Below are 24,304 nucleotides of genomic sequence, written 5' to 3' on the forward strand. Positions count from 1 at the left end.
GAAACTTGACTGTGGACCTTAATAGTATTGTTCCCGGTGACTTCCTCAATTCCCTTGCTCTCTCACTCACCCACACTGTGAAATGTTCGGAGGCCCCTCAATCTCTTCCTCTTCCGCAGTGGGACTATCCCCTGACGGGACACTGGCGCTGGGCTGAGGGCGCGTCTGTCCGCAGGGCTCTGAGCTGGGCCCCTGTCCCAACCCAGACTCAGCCCTCTCTGAGCTGCTGCTGGCGCTGCTGCTGCTGGCCTGGGGGATGGTGTACGCCTTGGAGGAGGAGTCAGCGGACATACAGTAGCGCGCACCGCGGGCTAATGGGCTGCCCGAGTGATGTGACCCACTGATTGAAAAAAAGAAACAACAAAAAAGGAAAAAAAACAAACAAAAAACATAAGGTAACTCAAAGATGATTGGAAATATCAAAGTGTAACATAAACAAAGACAAAATTAGGAAGAATGCATGAAAAGAACATGACAATGAGAAATGTTTGTATGTGATCAGCAGTAATGGAACCACTAACTCCAGGCAAAGGGGGGGCCGGGACCACCTAAGGGGGTCACGAGGCATGAGCAGGAGCTCCCAAGAAGATTTCAACATATTTATTAATCATACTTAGAATGCATTTTTGTCCAGAACAGCATTTAGTTGTGAATTGGTACTAAATAAACTACTGGAATGAAAGTCTTGCTTCTTGAAATGATTTTTTTCTTTTTTGTTTAAGGGTGCCGGTTCTCCAGTTGATTCCCTGGTTATTTTGAAACTTACTGTGCTATATAACATAAGTTAAAAGCTAAAACTAAAGCTAAAAGACGTTACTTCAGTTCAGTGATTGTCTAAAAAAACGACTCCTGGCTGCAGAAAAGTTGTCACACAAAGTATTTGGATATTAAAAGTTCCACCTTCATAAAACAAACATTAGATTAGTTAATAAAGATAGCTAGAGTAACCAGAACAATCAAAAGTTAAACCCGAACTAGCGAAAACCATTACCACCGGAACATATGGACGTGATCAGGACAAAACCTACTGTTGTCTTAAGCTGAACTGAAACCAGACTAAACCCTGTTAAATACGGTATAGAAATGGACTAAGGATAACTTTACATCAATGGGCTCTAATACTTGTTATCCCCAACAAAAGCAGCACTAACATTGATAAAATTCAGCTTCTACCATTTGCCATGTATTAAAAGCCCTCCTCTACAATGGGTGACTTAATTTCCTCCTATAGTAAAATGTACAGGACATTGTGGCCCAAAGCTGGTTAAATTAGGATGACTCACTCGAATCCAGCTCATACAGTAGGAGTTGACTTTTGCTGAACCTTGTCCTTTTAATATCCACAACTGTCAGCTGACACAAGGGATTACAGCCTCCCTCTCGAAGACGCACAGCTTTTCCTGCTCGCTCTGCCGCTGCCTCGGTTGTGCTCAGGTTATTTAAACTCAACAGTAATTAAATGAAAGGGCAAGAGATACGTGAAGTGTGATTAGATTATGAGTGAATTATGAAGAGGTGCTTGATGTTGACTAAATAAGTGGAGCTATGTTGGCTCATCTGTAGGATCCCATTTTACTCATGATTATTAAAATTGTTGCCAACTTTTTACAGTGCGAATACAGAAGCAATGTTAAGACTCAAAGATTGGACTTTTTTCTTTTTCATCTATGATTCAATAGTGAGTTATGTTATGAAGTTGCCCCTTGCCCCTGCGCAATATATTACCAGTTTAGCATTATTACTGTATTAGGTAACGCAATATCTATATCGCTTTAAGCCACAATGTACTTGAAAGATCAATGAGGTTTTTCCTCTGACTGGGATTAACACTTTATTTTCGCTCTAACAACATAAAATGCATAAAAAAAGATGTGGAAAAGATCAGTTGTAGTCTAATATAATATCTAGTATAATTTTCCTAATTCACTTTTATAATAGCCTTGTTTTTGTCCAGGCAAAGTATTTTTTAAAGTCTGGTTTATACAAGACAGTTACTGAATGAAAATTGCAATTATTTGATCAACCCTTCTTGTTACAGTCAATTATTCTAAGGAACTTATGGTGAAAGCCTGGTTTGCAAACATCCAGTCTGGATATGTGTGCTCTTTGTGCTTTTGTTTTCATATTCGGCAGTATTTGCTTTTAAGAACTTCAAACCCCCCACAGTTTTAAATGCACAGGGACTTAAAGTTGGCATTAGCTACAGGCTCTACCTCCAACTCTCCCATTATTATTCATGACCATCTGGGCCACGCCCGCAAAGTGCACTCCCGCTGCTTCTCTGTTTGCTCGAATGACACGCCACGTCAAAGACTATTATGTAAAAGGCAGCGTGCATCGAACTAGTCAAGGTGATGGCATGGGCTCTCTCCTCACTTCCCCCGACCGATGCGCCGATGCCGACGGCGACGGGACACCTTTCTAAACAGACCAATGAGCTGAACAGATTGTCGCAACATAATCTTGAGTGGCGCCAACAAATGCCATTTCAAAGTGGCAGACAGAGCATGGGGCTGTGGCGCGCACCCCTCTGACACCCCTCTTCTTCCCCCAGATGGGTGCATGTCTGGCGGGATGAGGTAGTGGCGATGATGCATGGCCCCCGCTGGGTGGAGCTTCAGCCTGGCACTGCGGCCCAACCACTGCGGCACAACTGGAGGAGTCAGACGAGTGAAGTCCAGAGCGGGGTGAAAAGGTTAACTCACAGCCAGTGGCCAACCTTGAACTGTTGGTATGTTTGCGTGACAAAAAGTGTTAATGTAAGGCGGTGCATATAGATTTGCACGTACTGGGATAGTAAAAGTGATTAAGGGGTGACAACTTTCTCCCCGGGCAAATCAATGAGTCAGCACGTCAGATAGATGTAGGTTAACATGAATGAGGTAAGACACGCCTGGCAACAATAGCGAGGTCACTGCACTCTATAGAACACTGCCACCCTATGTAATGTAAATAAAGTATAGGATTGATCACATGCTCAAATAATTCCCTGTACCTGATTTTTTTGCTGCTTACAAACAATGAAAGAAAGAGTGAAGTTTAACATTTTTAGCCCATTGCATTTCTGACATCCCATTTCCTCACTTTGATGCGTTTAAGTATGTTTCTCAGCTTTCAGGGCACGGAGAAGAGCTTTACTGTCACAGTAGTGCCAACAACAACTGCTAAAATCAATAAGAACTGATTCATAAATAATTAGATGCAAAGTCACAAATATCTGCTTTTATAATTTACTCGAGGACAAAACCAGGTCCTTTATCTTAGCACAATTATGGACTTCATTGGTTTTCCACTTAATATGAGCCATTCTGTTCCTTTAACAGTGTTTCCCTTGTGCCATGTGTTTCAATAGAGAGGCTTTGTTCTGAAATGGCTGTACTTAGGATTTCTCATTGTATTTTGTTACATTTTCATAAGCGAAATAAAGAAAATAGTCAACTTAAGGGTTGAGCAAACAGCCAGTGGCCACCTTTGAACTGTTGGCGTTTCTGCGTCACAAAATTGTGCAAATGTAAGGCTGCGCACGTAAGTTTGAATGTGTAATTAAGGGGTGAGAAGTAACTCACGGGGCAAATCAATGACTCAGCAGTTCAGATAAACCCAGGCAAATGAATGACGAACACCACTGAATGAAGATATGACCGGCAGCAAAAGGGAATTAGGTCAAACCATATGGAAAATCAACACAGTGACTGCCAAGCTTTAATAGTGGTATAGCAATCTAAACATAGGGATGTGGGATTATCATATGCTCGTGTAAAAAGAAAAAAAGCTCTGACTTCCTTTTGTTTTGCCTCTTTTTTCTCCATCTGATTGCTTCTCCAGTAAAAATGTGTCTCACAGTGTGTTGATTGTGTAAAGCGTATCAACAGAGTGGTTCGCACCCTACTTAAAAGTTGATTTTCTTATTGTGTTGAATCCATGGCATTCCCGCATCTGAATTTTCACCAAACTGTGACCATAACAACATTTCAATTATACAATTAGCTACCTATTCATTCGCTCGAAAGCTTGAACTTTATATTGTTATTGTCCATTGTACTGCCTTTGTCTACACACCAATTCACCAAACGACAAAACTGCTATTCACATTGCACTGTTCATTGAGTAGCGTAAAAATAAAAGTATTTCAAAGGGAAACAAATAGGTTTAACATTTATGTAGCACACAGATAGCACTGGAACAAAGCACCATTACCATCAAATAAGCAACATTTATAACATTAAACACAACAGTTTGTTTGGGTAACCAGCTTATTATTCTGTTGGCACTCCGTTACCTTGAATGTGAGGAGATCTCGCTGAGGTCCCCGATGCTGCCCTCCGTCACGTGACCCGACAGCACGGCAGAGGCGTATCCTTGTGGCAGATACATTTTCCCGTGCTCCTCCTCGCTGCCCCCGTCTTCGGACATCCTCTGCAGCAGAACCCTGGCCCCGGGAGCCACGCAGGGGTTGGTGTCTATCCCGCTGTCCGTGGAGGCTCCTTTGATGTAGGTTAGTCCCAGCATCTCGGGGTCCATGAGGTCTCCCGAGCCAAAGTGCTTGTCGTCGCTGTTGCTGGAGGCGTTGCTCGACAAAGTGTTGCTGCTGGAGTGACTGGAGTTTTTGTCACCGGTCTGGGGGAAGAAAATGTCAGGGATCTAATTAGGAACTTTGGGAACAACAACAAGTAACATGGGGCTTCATGGAGCTTTATTTACAAATTCCTCTTTTTGGTGGAGTTATGGTGTGTCAGAAAAGCCCTATCAGAATTTGGAAGAAAGAAACTACTGAGCAACATGAACTAGGAAGGTGAGGGAACCTTGGCTAATGATTCTCAGGGGTGAAAGCCTGTGAAAATAATCGCTTACATCCCTAAAATGAGTCACGATTAGGGCTGGGTACCATAAAACGATACCAGTCTGGTATCGACAAAAAGGTTTAGTTACCACTGGTATTGAAAAATTTAAAGCAGAAACCGAAAAGAAGCATAAAATCTTTATATTCAAGTTTTGATGCTGTTTGTCATTAAAAAAATAGAAATGAAAAAAGAAAAAGTGAATGATAAGTAAAAAAAAAAAGGATTAAAGGGGGAAAATTTGAGAAAAATTTGAGATAAAAATTTAAACATTTGGGAGGAAACAATGGGAACATTTGGTGCAAAATTGGAAAAAAACAAATGTGGAAAAAAGTGGAAAAATGTAAGGAAAAAATAAATTTTGGGGAATATTGGGAAAAAACATGTAGAAAAATTGAGAAAAAAAGTGGAAAAAATATGGAAAACAGGGAATTTTTTTTTTAAATAAATGTGGAAAATTTGGAGAAAAAAATGGTTAAAAATGGGGGGGGAAATAAGAAAAACTCGGAAAGTGCTTTTCTGCCCTTTTATACTTTAATGACGTTTCTCGGTTGTTCCACCTCAAATAAATGATACAAAAGACATTAAATGGAAGAAAAATGAATTTATTATTTATTAACAGATTACATCTGTTTTATGATCCTATATGAGAAATAATTTAGTATAGGTATCAGAAAAAGTATAGTTCAGGTATCGGTATCGAAAACCAAGTAGTGTTAAAGTTCCAGTATCGGAAAAAAGTGAATGGTGATAGTGACGATAACAAAATCTGGCAGGAAAATATTGCGATAAAGGATATTATTGAAGACCTTTTAATGCTGCAGAAACCACCGTAACTCTAAAGCCCACAATAAACACGATTTACAATGAAAATCACTTTAATTTGGGTAAAATATAATGTACGTATTATATTAGAAAAGTGGGAAAAATGCGAATAAATGCACAGACGATAAATATTGAGCCCAAATGTATTGTTTATCTGTCATTTATTGAACAATAAGTAGGAGGAGATTGTCTGCTTCCTATAGAAATTGACAGTAACACGAGAGAGCATTTTTTACTCCTTGTTTAAGAATTGGAAGCAAGACATGAGCAGGCCTAGAATACGAGTACGTTTGCAAATGCCAAACAGTGACAGCTGAGCACTGAATCCAAGGATTTCTGAACCGGCAGATTCTCTCCTCTTCTTGGAAGAGAGGATCTGGGAAAGGTCCAGGAGTGGGATTGTTAGTGATTCATCAGCTTAATGAACAACTTTCATCAGGGAAGGAAACTGATTTGGACTTATTATTAACCACATCGTGTATTGGGCTGTAAAAAAGACTGTTGAATGAATGGGGCATTGAGCTTCTAGAGATTTCCAAGGAATAGGTTGTGTGTTCACCTTCCACAGAGCCTAGAGTTAAATATTGAGGAGGAAAACGTGAGATTTAAAAGGCAAATATTGTTCAGTGAATAACTGACACAGTGCCGATGTTTTAACCTGAGGTATGATTTATATCTCTGTCATTATTGGACCTGTGCAAATAAAAACTGGCATAGAGTTCAATGTCTTCTGTGTTAGCACAAATAAACAGAGGTGATTTTTTTCCCACTATAGTTTAAAAACGTGTCAACTGAAGTATATACTTGCTTGGGGCAGTTGGTTCACAGTATGTTAATATATCTGATGTTAAAGTCTATAGAGCTAGGCGATGTGTCGTCAAAATCGCAAAGATTTCTGGGATATGGGTGGCACGGTAGCACAGTGGGTAGCGTTCATGCTTCACAGCTAGAAGGTCCTGGGTTCGATTTCCACCAGGACAGGGCCTTTCTGTGTGGAGTTTGTATGTTCTCCCCGTGTCTGCGTAGGTTTCCTCCGGGAACTCCGGTTTCTCCTACCACTAAAAACATGAACAATAGGCCAGGATAAACGAGCGTGTGTTTGAGAGTGCACATGGGGGACGACAGATGGAAATTAGCCCAAGGTTAATTAAATGCATGAGACCCATGTGTGTTCATTAACGTGCACTGTCCTGACCAAATAAACCAATAAATAAATATATGTAGCGCATTCAATCATGACAAACTAAAAGAGCTTTGAAAAGGTAAACTATAGGTTGCATTATAGAAGGCTGTTGGAAGGCAGGTGCCAATACAACTCTATGGGAGAGAAGCAGGTTTTGAAATAAATTTCCAAAAAGAAATATGTCCAAATGTTTTTCCTGGTCATTATTTGATAGTGATTGGATCACAAACCTGCCATATTATTCCTGCCATACAAGTCCTTTCTACTGTCCTTCCCTACAATCACACATATGTTTTTGAATATTGTCATCACTATGTGCTGAAAAAGATGACTTTGAACTTTGTGACAGTTTTTGCTCCATGTGAATTGGTCTAGGAATTACAAAGAAATTAGCAAAAAACTAAGACTATAAATCTGCATTTTGACAGTTACCATAGTTACCGCCATGGAATTTTCAGCTGCCCTCCTCCTCAAAAATGAACTACAGGATGTTTAGACTGTTGTGATGTCACTCAAAACAACAGGACAACAAAACTTGCAAAAACATGCACAAGAACACGCTCTTCTGAGTTCAGGAGGTTTATAAAGTATTGTTTGACCTTCAACTGAATATTATAGACCAGACTCCAGACTAAAGCCTTAGGAGTAAACGGTAAAATGAATATAATCTTGGACCGATTTCTCACTCCGGCTTTATGCATTAGGGCAGAGAGATATATTTTTTAAATCTTTATCCACGGGGCTGGGTTAATGCAACAGTAGAATACGTCTTTAAATTAAGTTGTTAGCTGTGTTAGCCTCCAGCCTTAGAGGGGACAGAGGGAGGTGAAATTAGAAAGTCAAGCACTCTTAATTTATTCAACCTTCGAGGAGGAAGACGATGTCCTAAGGAAAAAGTGGGCGACAACCATATTCGGTGATGAGACGAGTCGCCTGTTAGCATGCTGATGAAGGGAAGTGATGAGAGCAGTTAACAAAGCCCCAACTGAGCTAATCAATACAGCATACCCGTTTAACAGGAGCAATCTCAACTCAAAGTAATGAAAAGATGACATGGGGGAATGATGTAATGAGTAAAAAAAAGAGAAAAAAAGAAATTGTTGTGAAGGTGGAAATGTTTCGTGTTTGAACCAAATTTACATATTCAAACAAGGAATTACCTTCTGTTGAAGTTAAAATGTACTTCACTCTCAGAGTCAATGCCAATTGCCAGGCCTTATATCAGTCATTGTTGTTATGAAGTTTGGGTGACCAGATTTTCCAAATTAAAAGCTATGGCACAATGGGGATTTGCCGGGGAAGTCAAATCGTGCCTTTCCCCCTAACCTTATCATTAAAACTCTTTTTTTGTGAACGTCTAATGTCAATTTCATGGACTGATCGACATTAAGACATTAAGATAATAGACTTTTAAGCTTTTTAACTGGTTTATAATTTGTGATTGAGACATGGCCTGGAGACTGTTAGTTTCAAGCCAAAATGTCGTGCTTTAGGAGCTATTTTGTTTCCAATATCACAACTATGCCAACGCATATTCCCTTGTTGATCAATAAAGTCTGCCTAAGTCTAAGCATTTGATGGCGCTTGTATAAAACTGGAACAAATCAATGATTTTGGAGAAATCTGCAGGGACACGGGATAAAGGGCTCGAAACTGGGACTCCCAGATAAACTGAGATGTCATAAAGAAAGGTGCACACTATAAATGTGTGGGGAAAACACAAGGAAAGTTATATGTTTCCTATCAATTTACTTTCACTCAAACTGATGTGCTTTAAAGGGCATTACTCTTACACTGAATCCTGTATAAAATAAAGAATCGCTCTGCCTTATGTTAGATCCAAAGATATGTTAGAAAATCCAGAGCTAAAATCTGCAATTCTCCTGCAGAATCCACAAATCATTCTTAAACTAAGAACCAAGTCAGCAGTTGGTCACATCCTGATCCTATTTTGTCACTAAAATATGACTGGGACACTGACCCGGGACAGCTTGTTGGGCGAGTCCTTCCCTTCTCTCTGCTTCAGTGGATTCAGGATCTTCGTGGAAGGGATGTGCCATTTAGCTTCTGTGGAGAAAAAGATTATCGCAGATGTTTCGAATAGGTCATGCCTCAACGTCTGGTAATGCAATTTCAGTTTTATGGGCCTTACCTGCCGACCTGGTCCTCTCCAGTGTGGGCTCTCTCTCCCGGTGCATGTCCCCATCGCCCCTCTGGATGTCCCCTGCGTGCTCGTGAAGGATAGGGGACGGACATCTGCAGATTAAATGAGGAAAAAGCAAAATGGATTAGGTCATTTTTTCTCTCCCCCCACTGTCAATACAAATGGCAAAAGGACATTTTGAAAAGGTTCACCAGAGTTGTTGTGACGGAGTGACCCCGTCCGAGCCCGCGGGGAAGTTACCGCGACCCACCTAGGACCTAACGCGCACACATCCACACTCACCTGTTGCTCGGTCCCGTTTTCCCTCCGTCTGTTCCGCGTTTGCGAAACGCTAGTAGTTCAACGTCCATCGCGGGGGTCTTGGGTGCACACTAGGCCGTCGCTGAACCATCTCCCTTCCATAACCCCGTGGTCCACCAAACATTCTTCCATAACTCCGTGTTCCCCATCCATGTTCCCACGAGCAAACCGAGCGTCTGCACTCTTCCGGGTATATTGCGTCACACGCGGGACGCCGGCGCATGACGTCATCATGGCCAGCCCAGTTTTCAGTGAATAAATTATAGTAAAGTTAAAGGGTAGTTTCTGGGCTCTGTGAGTATGCTAAAGTAGTTAGATTGATATTCTGTGTGTGTAGTAAATTGTTCAGGACTGGTTGATACTGTTTTAGGGTAGTAAACAGTACACTGGTGGTGATTGGCTGGGGGGAGGGGCCAGTGAGTATAAAAGAGGGGCGCCCTCTCACCCCATCCAGTCTGCGTTGGTCCGTCTACAACAATGGCCGCTGGCTGCCCTGCTTTTTGACCACAAACGTGGGGGCCGCCATTGCTCCGCCGTTGCTGTAGTACCTCCATATCGCCGCTAGGCCCCCATTGAAAAGCATTGGACTTTAGACACGTTAAAAACTACTTTAAAGCCTGGTTTCAATTGTTTCAACGCTAGACTAGGCTAGATCTTCCTCCTGAGATAACGCTGGGTTAATAACAATATATGAAACCAGGCTGGTTTTCGTAATATGATTTTTTGAAATCTCGTATTTAACGAGGCTCGGACTGTTAGCATTGGAGCAGCGCGAGCTACACGTCACGCAAGGGCCGAGTCTACGGTGAAAATCCCGCCCGTATGTCCTTTTTAGGAACATGCTTCGTCAGAGCTGGGGAGGGGGAGCCTGTAAATCCGCCATGAATTGCCCCACGGCCGTGGTCATTCTGGTAAACGGGGAGGAGTGAGCATAAGACGTCCATTATTTTCTACAGTCTATGGTCTACAAGGGAGTAAGCACCTTGGGAACGTCGTTTGTATAAAGTGAAAATAAACAGATGGTGTTATAAAAAACGTACAACCTTGTCACGCCGTTTCTAACACTATCAGCCATACGAGCCCCGTCACAGTTGTGCAGCAATTAGCTCCAAGATCACTTGAGGTCGAATCTCTCGAGCTCATAATGGAATAAAGAGGTTGCCAGACAGGGCTGACAAAAGACCTAATTTTTTACACAACAAAGCATGCCAGGCTCTTTCTTTTTGCTCAATCCTTTTCATTTGTTAATTAGAGTGCCAGGGTTACATTAGCTGAACCAAGGCCAGAATGTGTTGTTCCCTTACGATTGCTAAGCGCCATTTCTGTCTGGAAGATCAATGGATTTGTCAGCAGAGCTTTAAAATATACATACACATTTAGTTTTCAAGAATACATGTGCAATATCAAAATAGTCCTAAATCTGGAATGCCCTTGTGTTGCGTCATGCAGCATATTAAAGCAGAACTAAGTAACTCGTGCCCCTAAAGGCCATAAGCGCCACTGCAGGTGTCGTAGCATGTTACGGTTTTACTCATTAATTGTCAGTGAGAGTAAATACTACACTGACAGAAAAGGCAAAGGGAGAGAGGGTTATTGTACATACAGTTACACAATGAAGATAATTTCTTCACTCAAACTTGGCTGTACTGTTGAAGTGGCGCAAGCCCGCAGTTAGCTTTGCCCGTTAGCCTGTTAGCTTCTTCTTCGTGATTCCATTAGTGTGTATTGGTGGCTCCGACCCGTCGTAGTTGCAATTTTTCTGGCCAGAGACACCAGGGGGAGATGAAAGACCCCCAAATCATCCCATTAACACTTGTATTACCCCCAGAGGGCCAACGGAAAGGATTTATTAAGGTAAACAAGTTACTTAGTACTGCTTTAAAAGTAGAATGCTAGCCGTTCCTTTATGCGCAATAGTTGTCACTTATTTCAAATGCCTTCAAATAAAAATGAAAACTATTACCACTTCTATTTTGTAACTTTGAAGAATTTCCTTTGTGAGGATGAACAAAGTAACTCTGAATTTGTTGTGATAACTACTTCTCTGTATTATTTAATTACTTTTGACGAATATTTAAAATAGTCTCAAAAGGTCTCCTATCCAAAAGTGGTCAAAAATAGCTAAAGGTAAAACTCACAACACTGATAAAAAAAAATCCAAAATAATTAGTAATTTTCCTGTTCCTAAGTGAATTGGGTCAATCCGTCTCCACTGTACTTTTGTTGAATGAACTTGTCTGGCTTCACAGTGCAGTGCTCAGGCGGGGCGCGGAGTTCAGCGCACTTTTGAGGCCTCTGACAGGAACGTGGTGGAGCGGAGCTAAGTCTCTTGTCATGGTCTGTAACCACTTAGACAGGCAGCTCTCCATTCGGCTACTTTCATGTAGTCGACTCGGGGCTGGCAGATGGCGAGCAGTCAGCAAACTACAATGCCCTGCAAACCATTATGAGATTAAAAAAAAGTGTGGGATCTGCAAGCAAGCACTGTACTGATTAATAGCGTATGGCCATCTTGTATAAAGAAACAAATGAATGTGCAAAAAAAATGGAGTTGAGCGATAAAATCTGTGTTGACGGAAAATACATGGCTCCCTTTGTGCCAACACACGCCACATATGTCGTCTTTGAACTTCAATCTATTGGCAATGGTGGAATTTAGGGATATAAAACTATGGTAAACGAAGATAATTATGCTGTTAAAAGCCGATGATGGCTTTGTAATTGTCTTACAGCTGCAGCTTTGAAGCAGACGACAATCTCTGGAAGTCAAAGAATCCTTTTGCCATTGCATCAGCATTTATCAATCCAACAGCCAAGTAAAAAAAAACAGTATATTGTATTAAAATGATAAATGTTCATATTCTCTGCAACGTTCTTCTGTGTGAATAACACCTTATCTGGGGCAAATCATTTTCTGAAAATATGTATTGATATTGACAAATACGGATAGTGTTTTTTATATTGCACACAGATGCCCTAAATAAAGCTCTCTGAGGGAAACCTGGCTGTCAATCTGCACCAACAGAATAACCTGTGACTAAACAAAGTTTCTTCTACAGAGAATCCTGACAAAAATCTGCCTGCAAAGCCACTTTTATTGCACATAAAACAAGATTTAGTGGGACTGGATTGGCTTGTAAATGGCTGAAATTGCAAGCACATCATCTGTATTTGGTAGCTGAAAAACCTAAACTTTTGATGGTGGCTTTTTCAAATGGCAAATTTAATGACAGACTTTTTGCAGATCACCACCTGCAGCAAAATCACGATCCATCTTTTCTTTTTGAAACTGCCTTTCCCTTACCATTTCTCTTGCATTCTACAAAAAGGATGACTAACCAAAGAGTGCAGTAATCATATGGCTATTTGGGGTGGCAAAGATTGCTGTCATTTTGCAAAATTACAAGCCCTTTGTAAAAGATTGAGGCTGATTGGAGAGGCTTTCAGGACAGAATAGAAAATTCTCTTCATGAGACAAATTGTTTGATGTTACTTTTTTTAACGTACATAATAGTGGCTGGGCATCTTCTTACAGGTTCTATAGTGGAGTCGAGTCTGTAGGCTCCCAAAAGCTTTTCAAAACTCTAAAGTAAAAAAAAAAAAATGGTGCAGACTGTCACGTGTCGGCCATGTGCTCATTAAGTGTCAAATACACACTGAGCAGCACATTTATTTTGAGGCTTGTGTTTGGGCTGTTCCTCGACAACAATGCGCTTGTACTTTTTTTGGAAACAAAGCTTTTGAGGCGGATTATGACCAGGATTGGATCTTACGTATGTGTCTGTGTGTCTGACATGTCTGATATGCGCGATGCACTGGATCGATCATTCACCGCAGCCTGGTCATCAGCAGGGGAACTCATTACAAAGACACGCAGATTTTATGTGTTTTTGGAGAATGTCACTTTGCAGGTCTTCAGTTTAGCAGTAAGTGATGATGACACAAGTGCGCTCTGAGCTTCTAAATAAAAAAAATATAGGCTAAAACTTGCACCATCACTTTAGTATGGTGCATGTCATCAGATTTTGGGCCAGAATAAAAGAAGCCGGGCTACAACTGCAATGGCAAATCATTTCACTCACGCAGCTGTTCACAAATGAGACCCATTGAAGTACTTGATGAAAAGTTTCTCTCTTACCCGTCATATCCGGGCTGTTGGGACCACGTGCTGCTGCTCCCACATGGGCCGGGGTCGCTGGACGAGGACTGGTTACTGGGCGAACTGCGATAATGCTGGTCCCCTTTGTTGCATGAAGACACCTGCGGGTTCTCCAAGTCCTGCATCGTCCTAAAAGAAAGAACAGACAATAATAGGATATTTAAAAAAACATACACATCAGGCAACATCTCCTCGGCACTGTAAGGTAAAGTAAGCTTGAGCTTTCAGATTGAATATTTGAGTGAGCTTTATATATGTACAGTGGGGAAAAAAGTATTTTGTCAGTTTCACATAGACATTCTATTGGATTTTGGCCAAATACTTTTTTTCCCCACTGTATGTGTTCATCATCTTGTGGCGTGTTCCTGGTCTGCAGTCACTGGTCAGTATGAAAATTGATCCAAGGAAGGAGCCGTGGTGAGCCAGTGATCTGTGATGCTCTTTGAAAACAACAGCTGTGTGAGTTTATATATATATTTATAGCACAAGCTGTAGTGCAGTTGAGCAATAAAGTGGCATTTAATAAAAAAAAATAATGCAAAATGAAAGATGACTTTTTAGTACCACTTGTCTGAATAGAAATTGTTCTAACCTAAACTTTATTACAAGTTCTTAAAACAAACAGGCCGTATCGGAATATATGAAAGTGAGATCATATGTTGAGTTCAAATGTCTGTGTTAAAACTAGGTCATAATCCACTGTGCACATAAATATTTAGAGAACATATTTATTTGATTAAAATATCAGCTCAAGCTTGCAAGTGTATTTTGTGAAGTTTCCACTGGGCCTTGGCTTGATTTAATATTTAGAGACGGGAGGTTGCTTTGCTTTCCTTTGCCTGTCTGTGAGAAAGAAGCGGACGGCGGTGCGGAGTGAAAAATAAACACAGAGTTGGAGTTATGTCTCCTGCCTAGAGCCCTTACTCTTAACAAACACTCCAGAGTCGGCGGCATCACTGAGGCAGGAATAACACAGCGCTGATAGCTTTTGCACGGAGGCCTTTACAAATCCAGAAGCCAGATTTGTCCAACTTTCATCTCATCTGTGAAAACAGTGGGACTGGTGGAAGGTGGTCAAGATCTTTAAGTTTGTAGCTTAAGATGAAATAATGACCCCATTTCTTATAGCAAAGCAGGTGTCGTAGCATGTTACGATTTTTTACTCACTAATTGTCCGTGAGAGTAAATGCTACGGTGACAGAAAAGACAAAGGGAGAGAGGGATATTGTACATTCAATTACACAATGGAGATAATTTTTTCCACTCAAACTTGACTGTAAATACGGTTTAAGTGGCGCTAGCCCGCAGTTAGCTTTGCCCGTTAGCCTGTTAGCTTCTTCTTCGTGATTCCATTAGTGTGTATTGGTGCTCTGGGTCAGAGCAGGGAAAGCTGCAATTGTGGTTTACTGGCCTGAAACACCAGGGGGAGATGAAAGACCCCCCAATCCTCCCATTAACACTTGTATTACCCCACAGGGACTATGAAAAGGATTTATTAAGGTAAACAAGTTACTTAGTTCTTCTTTAAATGCTACTCTCATATCTTGATTAAGATGTAAATTATTAATCGAGAATGTAAGAAAAAGTGATAAAACACAATTTAAACTAATGCTATACTATTCTCCTTTTCAGCAAGAAGGTCCTGGGGTCAATTCCTGTGCTGTGTGAGGTCTCCCCAAGGGGAGTTTGCATTTACTCGTCATCAGGAGCACATAAGCTAAGCAATGTACTCAAAACTGAGTATAAATGCATAATATGTTCAGCAACATCATATTTGTGTGTGTTGTGTAACTCTAAAAAACACATTACTCACATACAGTAATTGTAAATGTCCTAACATAACCTTTTGGCCATGTAAATGTGACCAATTACTTTGTACGTCTGGGTTCGATTTAAAGCATTATGTCAGACAGCCTCAGACAGTGGACGGCCAATAGACGATAATGAAGACCGACATTATTGACCCATGGACTGTCAGGACGTGGAAGAAATCTCAAAGCGCTACCCTTGTGAAGAAGCAAAATCATTAACTGTGCTGAAATTAGATACCGAGTTTTGTTTATATGACAATTTTGTTCATGTGAGCCTCTTGAAACCATATTTTGCCTATTATTGTAGCCTATGCCCAGCAGGATGTAGAGGCAGAACAGGTCGATGTAAAATTGCCCATTAACATGCGATAATATTAGAAGCACAATTTAAAACTGCTTGTCTGATTGCCTATTCTCAGTGCCATCACTTTACAATATCATAATCAAGCTTCCATTTCATAGACCTCAATGGAAAATCCCGCAAAACTGCTGGTAACTCAATCACTTCACGTCGCCGAACACTTTGGCCGCATCGGTACATTTCCTTTCACTATTGGCTCAAGTGTCCAATGTAAAGCAGCACCAGATGCCTTTTGTTCCTTTGTCTTCCGCTCTTAAGAAAAACGGACGGCACAGTGGGGATATAATTTCTCCATGAGCCGCAATAACATGCGAGTGAAGACGAGTGGAAAGAAACACTTGTCCATGGTGGAGACCGCGCTGGGGGTCACTGTGAGGGCAGGGCAGAGAGGAAAGGGGAAACTATAGCAGCTGCGAAACAGAGGAAGAAAAATATGATGCATCCAAACATATTGCAACATTTTTTCTGAAAGTTCCCATTTCCAGAAGCGTGATGTGAATGTTTGTCACCCATTCAAGAAATCCAAACTGCTGATTGTAATAGTCGTGCCGTGGATTGGCTCATGCACCGCTGCAAACAAAAATATGATAAACTCAGGACGTTTGACGTAAACATTCATTGTATTTTATAATCAAATATTTGGTCCTCAATCCCAATGATTCTCATTTTTTTGTCTCATCTAACCAGCTTTTCACAAGGGTCTGTATACGTGTCTGTTTATTTGTAACAAGACTACTTCACGTCATTGTGAATACAAACTCTCCTGCGTGTTGAAAATGTTCCAGTGCCCGGTTTGCCCCGCACAGTGGCTGCAAATCCCTGGCTGGAAACCGCTGCCTGCTCTATGCAACGCAGAGATAACAATGCCCAATAAACACAAATGTCTTCCCCGACTAGACATAACTGGAAGATCTGAACAGAACATGCCCTGGCTCCTTTTAAAGTGAAGGAGCAGCATCTTTACTCTGAGCTCCTCTTAACAGATTAAGCTCCTCACAATATCCTAGACCTCTTAACCCACGCCTTAGACAAGTGCATTCTACCCAGTTCGGCTTTACCCACATCTAAAACCTTTCTTGACTGGAGCTAACACATAGGCCAGTATAGCGTCTCATCTGAAAGCAAAGAAAAAGCTAAAAGCTGATCATAACTTTTTTTGTCACCACATCTATGTCACATTATTGAAGAGTATTTGTCGCTTTTTGTTACTTTTTCATTGCTTTATTTTGGTTTTTTTGCCGCTCTTTTGTCACGTTTTCATCACCTTTTTTTGCCTTTTCATCATGATTTTGTCGCTGTTTTGTCACTTTGTTGTTGCATTTTCATCCTTGTTTTCTTCCCGTTTTAGTCACTATTTTGACGCTTTTTGCAAGACGGTTCTAGATTTGGGTAAATCCAAACTGGAAGAAATGCGCTCTGTTCAGGTGGGGGTTAAGAGAAGGGACTTCCCTAAAACAGCTGAAAAGTGTGTGAATAGGGAGGTCTGGGCTTCTCTGCCTCTGGCCTAGCCACAGATGAAGTGAAAGAGGATGAAAAGATAGTTCATGATGTGATTGTGGGCTGAATTGTTATTTGAAAAAAATATTTTCAGTATTTACCAATATTATTTTATATAGTACTGACATGAAACTGCTTTAAAAATCCTCCCACAAGCATCTAAAACATACTTATTTATAGTCTGATTTGCTCCAATGTAACATTCAGACCACGTCCTCTCCTCCCTCTCCAGTCTGCAGTGTGTCTCCTCTTCTCACACTGCGAGTCCCTCTGGGGTGCTCCACATCCCGGTCTGAAGAGGAGAGCTCTCCCTTTGTTTCTGCAGTAATTGGCTGAGATATGTTGAACCATGTCAGTGTCCCCAGCTCCACCTCAGACACAGCGGGCGGCAGGAAGGAGGAGAGAGAGATGAAGCCGCGAAGCCTGGTTATTAGACAGGCAAGGCGGCCATTATCCTCCGACACAGGCAGATATGGCAGCACCACCAGGGGAGTTAGGGAGTAGGGGGGTGGGGGGGGGTGACACGCAGGAAAGGTTATCACGACTGTGGGGGTTTCATTAGAAAGAACAAATCACCGCAATGGAGACGTTGGAAGGAGAGAGGGGAGAGAGACTGGCCAATCATCTAACAAGTGATGAAAGCAATGGCCCGTATTTATTGGCCTCAAACGCTCCATACATTTATGCAAATCCATCAACGGGGTAATGGCACTCAAACAATCACGGACACTTTATGAAAATGAGAGGGATTTCAAACACGATGCATCTCCGTGGATAGTGTTTGAGTGTTTAGTAATATTTCATCCACAGCTCGCCTCTTCAAAATTCAACCGGAAGCAACAAGATCTTTGTAGTGTTACTTTCATTCTTACAGTACAGTTGAAGGAAATGTGTGAGTACTGTTGAATTAGAATAACGTTGGGAAAAAATTAAGCTGTTGCAGTATTTGTATTAGCTGTAGTCTTAGTAGTAAAAGTAGTAGCAGTAAAAGCTTTGTCATGTTTTAGCAGTAACCATGAAAGAAGTAGTAGAAACACACCTTGATCCATCTGGCAGCTTCCTATCGAAGGAGGTGCTCCTCGGGATGCCTCCCTGGTGCTGCTGTAGAATCTGCTGGCACTGCAGCCGCTCGGGCCCCTGGGTGGGGGAGCCCCGGGACAGCTGCGGGCCCCCGGCTGTGGGCATGCGGTGCCACGTAGTGTTCCTCCTGAAGGGGGTCTTGTACTCGCAGGGTGTTCCCTCACTGTCCACTTTGTACTCCACCATCGGGATGCGGTACAGCTCCGAGCAACCCCTGGGGAAAAGACGGAAGAAGATACTAACTTTAGCACTTTAAAATATGTGACAGCGTTATGTCACTTTTACATGTTTACATTTGAGAACGCAAGTTAAAAATACAGTATGACTTTTGTCAATCTGAAAAGGTCCTTGGGTTTAGAATGTAGTGTTGGGCAAAAAAATACACATTTTCTAGACTAATTGCTTCACTGCACTACTTTGACTTGGCAGATATTTTGTTTTTTTGCTCTCAAAACAAGATGCTTGGCTGTGTTCCAAATGACACTTTCACCCTCACAGCAAGTATCTATATAAAAAGCTGTTGCTATGGACGGTATATGATTCATAATTGGTGGAAATACAGAAGTTAAACTTTTTGTCACTTTATTGCCATGGTGTTCGTGATTGCTTTAGGCACCATGTGGAGAAAGAGAGAATGTAGAAACTATAACTATAACTACAAGTCAAAAGTCTAAAGTACATGTTATGTACTTCAACTAATGAGTGTCCATCCAGTGTTTTCCAAATGCCAGGTCAAGATTCTCATCTTGACCTGGCATTCACTCAAGAAACTCACATCATATAATTTTAACACACAATAATGCACCACTGTGACTGTCACACTAACAGGCATTACAGGGCCACTGCAAGACAGGAACCTAGTATTGGTTTGACAATAAACCACAAATGTTCAAATTTAGCCACATCTCGACAAACTGTAGAAGCTTACAAACCAGCCTTTAGCTGATGAGCATACACAAAAAGAAATTTGGAAATAATATGAAAGACAATAAAGTGAAATAGCTTTTCATGTATACTATACAACAGCTACATTTCTTACAATCATACAGTAGTTGTGCCTTTGTCAAACATTCCTAATAGTATCATTCTTGGTCAATATACATTAAGATAAACATAATATTTTCAGTGTCAGAGTAACGTATTGACATAGGAAGAAGTATAGGGGTGTGAATACCTATTGAGTATACCTACATACTACACAGAGGCTCAGAGGCACAAGACAGACACTTAGGAGACAGTGGCTACAAATCTGGTAGTCAAATAAAGCCGGAAAATGTGTGCCCGACACCTAATCAGATATGAGCCTCCCTTGAGCGGCTCTGCTCAGGAGGGGGGTGCCAGGATTTAGCCCTGTCTCCCGGGGTGGACATATACTACTAGGGCCTACAGTGTCATTTCATGCAACATTAATCATCGGGGCGAAGGGGAAGACTCTCATCTATGCTCAGATAGAAAGAGGTCTTCGTAGGGCAGCGGTGATGGCTGGGGGTTAAACAGCCAAAGAGATCTCCAAACCCTGTCAAGCGTGACCCACAAGATTAGACTCCCCCCCCTCGCAATGCACCGAAGTCATCGGAGGGACAGAGGTACAGTATATGTGCACTGGACTCAAATCTGTAACTAAATACTGTAGATCATTTGACTTAATATCTAAATGAGTATGCAATCATCAACAAAGTAATAGCAAAGAAAGAGTTTTGGTAACACTTTATATTAACTACACATTATTTATGTAACTATCCTTTTAGTCGTTTCACTTTAAAGCAAGGACTTACTTTTATAGAAGGCCAGCTGATTGCTCTGACCACACAAGCAGAAACATGGACTGTCCATTATTAGTTCATCATAAGGTCCCTTTCATCAAACTGGGGCAGGGGAAGCTGCTGTTTATTCAAGGTGTCCCATCGGGAGAGTGCGTGTCACAGGATCTAAGTACCTCGCCCCCCCTGGCTCACCCCTCCATCTCCTCTGCAGCATCTCTCACATCTGGAGACTGCCAATGTTGTGCTAGACGGGGCCCTGAGTGTCCACTGTGCGCTACATGTCCCTCGAGTTTGCATCAATTATTTACTGGATGCCATGTAGTGTATGTTATACGCATGGCTGGCTGGGCAGATATGGAGCAGTATATAATGAGGAAGGCCAGTGTCCGATGAATGAGGTCTTTGTGTTGCCAGAATTGACACGTCGAGTGCAATCGTCTACGTGTCCTTCCTGCATGTTTTCAATAGCTTTCAATTTTCTATGTTATATTTGCCAGAGAAATGTGTGTATACATACGTACATACATACATGCAATACATACATGAAAACAGTTCCAATGAATGGTTAAAGTGGGTATTGTGTAGCACAGAACAACTTGAATATAGCCCTGGACCCACACATTTTAAAAGCTGTAACTATTACAAACATGTAATTAAAATAGACAGAACATTTCCACTTTAAGATAACACAAGAGATTAGCCAACACTGCCAAAAGCTTGTTGTTTATTTTCATTTTGATATTTATGGACTGCATTTAAGGCACTTAGCACAGCGTCGTGAGCATTTTGAGGATTGTCCCAGTGGGGCTGTATCCACTCTTGTTTTCTTTCCCACAGTAAGAGCCATCTATTTCCAAGCTTTGTGGCACCAATGGGGTAAGATTTACTGTTTTAGCGAAAGATGAGATACTGCGCGGGTGCAGGAATCACTTCACTGACCAAACAAACTAGGTGTAATTAGAATATGCATTAATTAATACAACTTGTAATTTGTTGTTTGGTGAAAATAATCTGCAATTCAATCGAAAACTGCAAAATACAGACAATATCAAACATTATGACATTTTAGCTATTTATAACATAACTGCAACTTAATTTGAAACCTATATACTATACTATGCATACTGTAATTGTTAATCTGCATTCCAAAATGAACATTTTCCTTAATTTTCATTCCTCCATAAATCATGCTCTTTTTCACCATTAAAAACCCTTGTTGTTTCATATCATTTCCGGTGCTCTTTGTCACATATCAGGACACTAATAAGCCTGTTAGCTCCTTGACCGTTGCTCCATTGGTCTTCGTAACAGGGCTGTGAACCCGCTCATTACCTTGATTAACTGTGTATGTGTGTTGGTGCCAGGTTGCCACACGCCATTAGACCCTGAATGGGCTAAATCCACATAACAGCTTGTCAACAGGAAAGGTCTCCGATGCTGTTCCTTGCTGTGCTTTTTCACAACAATGAGCAAGACGTGACAAGCTTGAGTTCCTCCGGTGGTGACCTTACTAATATTTCTTCTCAGTGCCCCGGATGATTCAGTGGGAGCGGTGGGTTGTTGATTCCTCTCATGGGCTTGGCTTTTTGGGGATTATGTCAAGACTAAAGTGACATGACAGGCCTGGAAGAGTTCTAGAGGAGCCCATGATGGTTAACGAAGGCTGGAGCAATAGGTGTTAATTTAGCGTCTGTCTTCATTAATAGTTAAGTGATGCCTTGTAGTGAAGGTTATTTGAGAAATGAAATTAATGAAAGCCACTAGAATAGCGGATCTTACTGGCTACAAATCACAAAGCAACACCAGGACATGATTGTTTGGTCAACGGCTATACCTCCACCCGCGCCCATATCAGATGTGCCTCTTAGAGTGCCTCTTATTGCGGCTCTTATTGTAGCTATTAGCAGAAAGTGAAGGTTGAAAATGGGAGAAATGACACAGTGCCAGCTTCCTTTTCCAAGAAAGACCACTGAGCTACGCACGAGTGGCTATAAATTATACCACGACAGCCGACATAAAGTTATCCTGGAAGGACATGTGAAAGCACTATACAAATAAACTTTCACTCCATTCCAAAGCTTGCAGAACAGTATTAGTTTTTGTCTGATGCTGGTTTTAAAGCAATATCATTATAATTGATAGGAAAATATAGTAATGTTCGGGAACTGTACTTTCATATATCGCTTTTTGCCTATTTCAATCAATGCACATCAATGATCAATTTATACAGCAATGTTCAATACCTAACTATATAAGTGACAATATAACAAAGTAATTTAAACTTTTTCACGTAATACAGAGAATCTCAATTTGCTTAGATCTGGACTGCAGCAACCAAGATCCATCAACAAGAACTTTCAAACTCAGATACCAAATGGACCAAATATATACATTTTGACACAACAAAAGTAACTGTTGTGACTTAAATACGAGGAAACATCTTACTCAGCCTTTTTTCTCAATGAATGAGCAGATCTCCTGTGACCTCTGACCTCAGCGGGTGAACTGTCAGTTTGATGACACGTCCACGGAGTGAGTGACACGTTTAGTCCATTCACGAGTCTCGGCCACAACCAAAAGCCACAGAGGTCACCACCTTCCACTGCGGCTTTGCAAACCATTATGGCGGCTTCATTTAAGTGCTCTGTATAGGTTTTCACTGGAGAAGACCTGAGGTTACTTCTGCAACAATTGATCTGAAAGAGCAAACAGTTCCTGTGAAGAATGGCAAAAGGATTCATTTGTATTGAAGGGAGTTTTTTGTGCATTAACTTCTTCTTTTCCATCGTGGTGAGCGGCATGGGAAGTGAGAAATCCGGATGAGCGGCGGTTCAGATGAAAATGCGTAATGACAAGTCTGATGACACTTCAAAAGGAAAAGGTCACAAGTGGCAATCTGAATGTCACACCAAATACTCATTATCCACAGAGCAATTTTCAAATTTGAGTTTAGGAAAGAGCTTCATAATGTATATCTGAAGCAGGTCTGCACACAATGAGAAAATAAATGTGAAATTTAACTGCCTTGCTTATTGAGAAAACAATGTAATTCTGATTCTAATTTAACACAGCAGAGCAGGGGTCCAAATCCAGCTCATGCCCTCCAGTAGATTAAAACAAAATCATAAATATTACCTTTAAGTATATTCATATTGTTTGTGGTAAGACACTAATACCTTCACAACACAGCATCTGTCGCCAAATGAAGAAGCTTTCTGCCTTCTTCATCAGAGCCCGTATGTCTCATTTTACCAGGCCTCCTTTGTTTACACTACGGACCTCAGACAACCACACTCTTAACCGCAAGCCAAACAGCCAATCACTGACATGTTCTGTACATCGCATTCTTGTTTCAAAGCACAAATCTTTTTCATCTTTTTCTCATTAGTTTGAATCAAAGTGAACATGCGGAACTTGTTTAAAGCTCTTCAGTGCAGTGATGGAAAGGCCTCTGGTGAAGCAACTGGCTAAACCACATCCTGCTTCAAATGTAAACAAATACACGGGAAGGTAAAGCTAATATTAGCGACACAACCGTGCTTTTCATGAAGGTGGGATGATGAAGTTTGAAGTACTTTTGAAAATAGCGCTCCTGCTCTCTTTGATATCCTAAAAATAGGGGTATAATCAAGACATAGCTGCATATATATTTTTGAAATCAACTTTGAGTCATCTTATTTCCATATTGAAATATAAGCATTTGTTAGCGTTATTATAACAGTTATCTCACTAGGCACATCATGTTGAATGCCACACATCTTGAACACAGTGAATAGATTTGTACTTCATTACCAAAACATGCCACATAAGCCCAATAACTTATTCACTGCATGAGCTTATGAAAACATTTCTCCCTGTCATGGCCGCAGTGTGAAGCCGGGTCTCATTGTCTGGAGGTCATGGAAGTCTTGTCATTGTTAAACAGCTCACCCCTCTCTCTCTTTCTCTCTCTCTCTCTCTCTCTCTGGCCACAGGGGACTTCAGCCCGGGCCTTGAAGACCAGCGAATTCCTTTCCTTTGAGGCAACAGAGAAGAAACTCAAGCTCCCATTGTTGACGGCCAAACACTTTCGCGGCTCAAAGATGCTACGGTGAAAAAACAGCGGAGGGCTCTCGAGATTTTTCAGGTGAACTTTGACCTTCGGGTCGGTGGGAGTCTTGGGAGGAAGTGCGGAGATGCAAAGACGGAGAATGGAAGACCTCTGGAGACCGTGGTGGGAAATGTTAGGGGTGGGAAAAGGGGATTTCCCATTACAAATGCAAAATAGTATATTTCGGAGGAGCTCTTGATTGTGTCGCCAAAACGGCTAAGCTCTCTGGGGTG

General features: G+C 41.3%; 1 protein-coding gene across 7 annotated transcripts in view; it reads right to left on the reverse strand.

The window, feature by feature from the left end:
* The window catches only part of LOC306965348 (signal-induced proliferation-associated 1-like protein 2), a 134,490-nt gene that overhangs the window by 23,726 nt on the left and 86,460 nt on the right, over positions 1 to 24,304 (reverse strand). For 6 of the 7 annotated variants that reach the window (XM_079559687.1, XM_079559691.1, XM_079559690.1 and 3 more), the window contains exons 10-15: positions 18,178 to 18,432; positions 13,449 to 13,598; positions 8,999 to 9,102; positions 8,828 to 8,913; positions 4,280 to 4,617; positions 71 to 340 (exon numbers count right to left, since the gene is read on the reverse strand). In XM_079559687.1, coding sequence (XP_079415813.1) covers positions 71 to 340; positions 4,280 to 4,617; positions 8,828 to 8,913; positions 8,999 to 9,102; positions 13,449 to 13,598; positions 18,178 to 18,432 — 1,203 coding nt within the window. The remainder of the gene's footprint in view (positions 1 to 70; positions 341 to 4,279; positions 4,618 to 8,827; positions 8,914 to 8,998; positions 9,103 to 13,448; positions 13,599 to 18,177; positions 18,433 to 24,304) is intronic. The other variant, XM_079559693.1, reaches the window with a different exon arrangement.

Source organism: Gobius niger (assembly GCF_951799975.1).
Source record: "Gobius niger genome assembly, chromosome: 7".
Taxonomy (NCBI): Eukaryota; Metazoa; Chordata; class Actinopteri; order Gobiiformes; family Gobiidae; genus Gobius; species Gobius niger.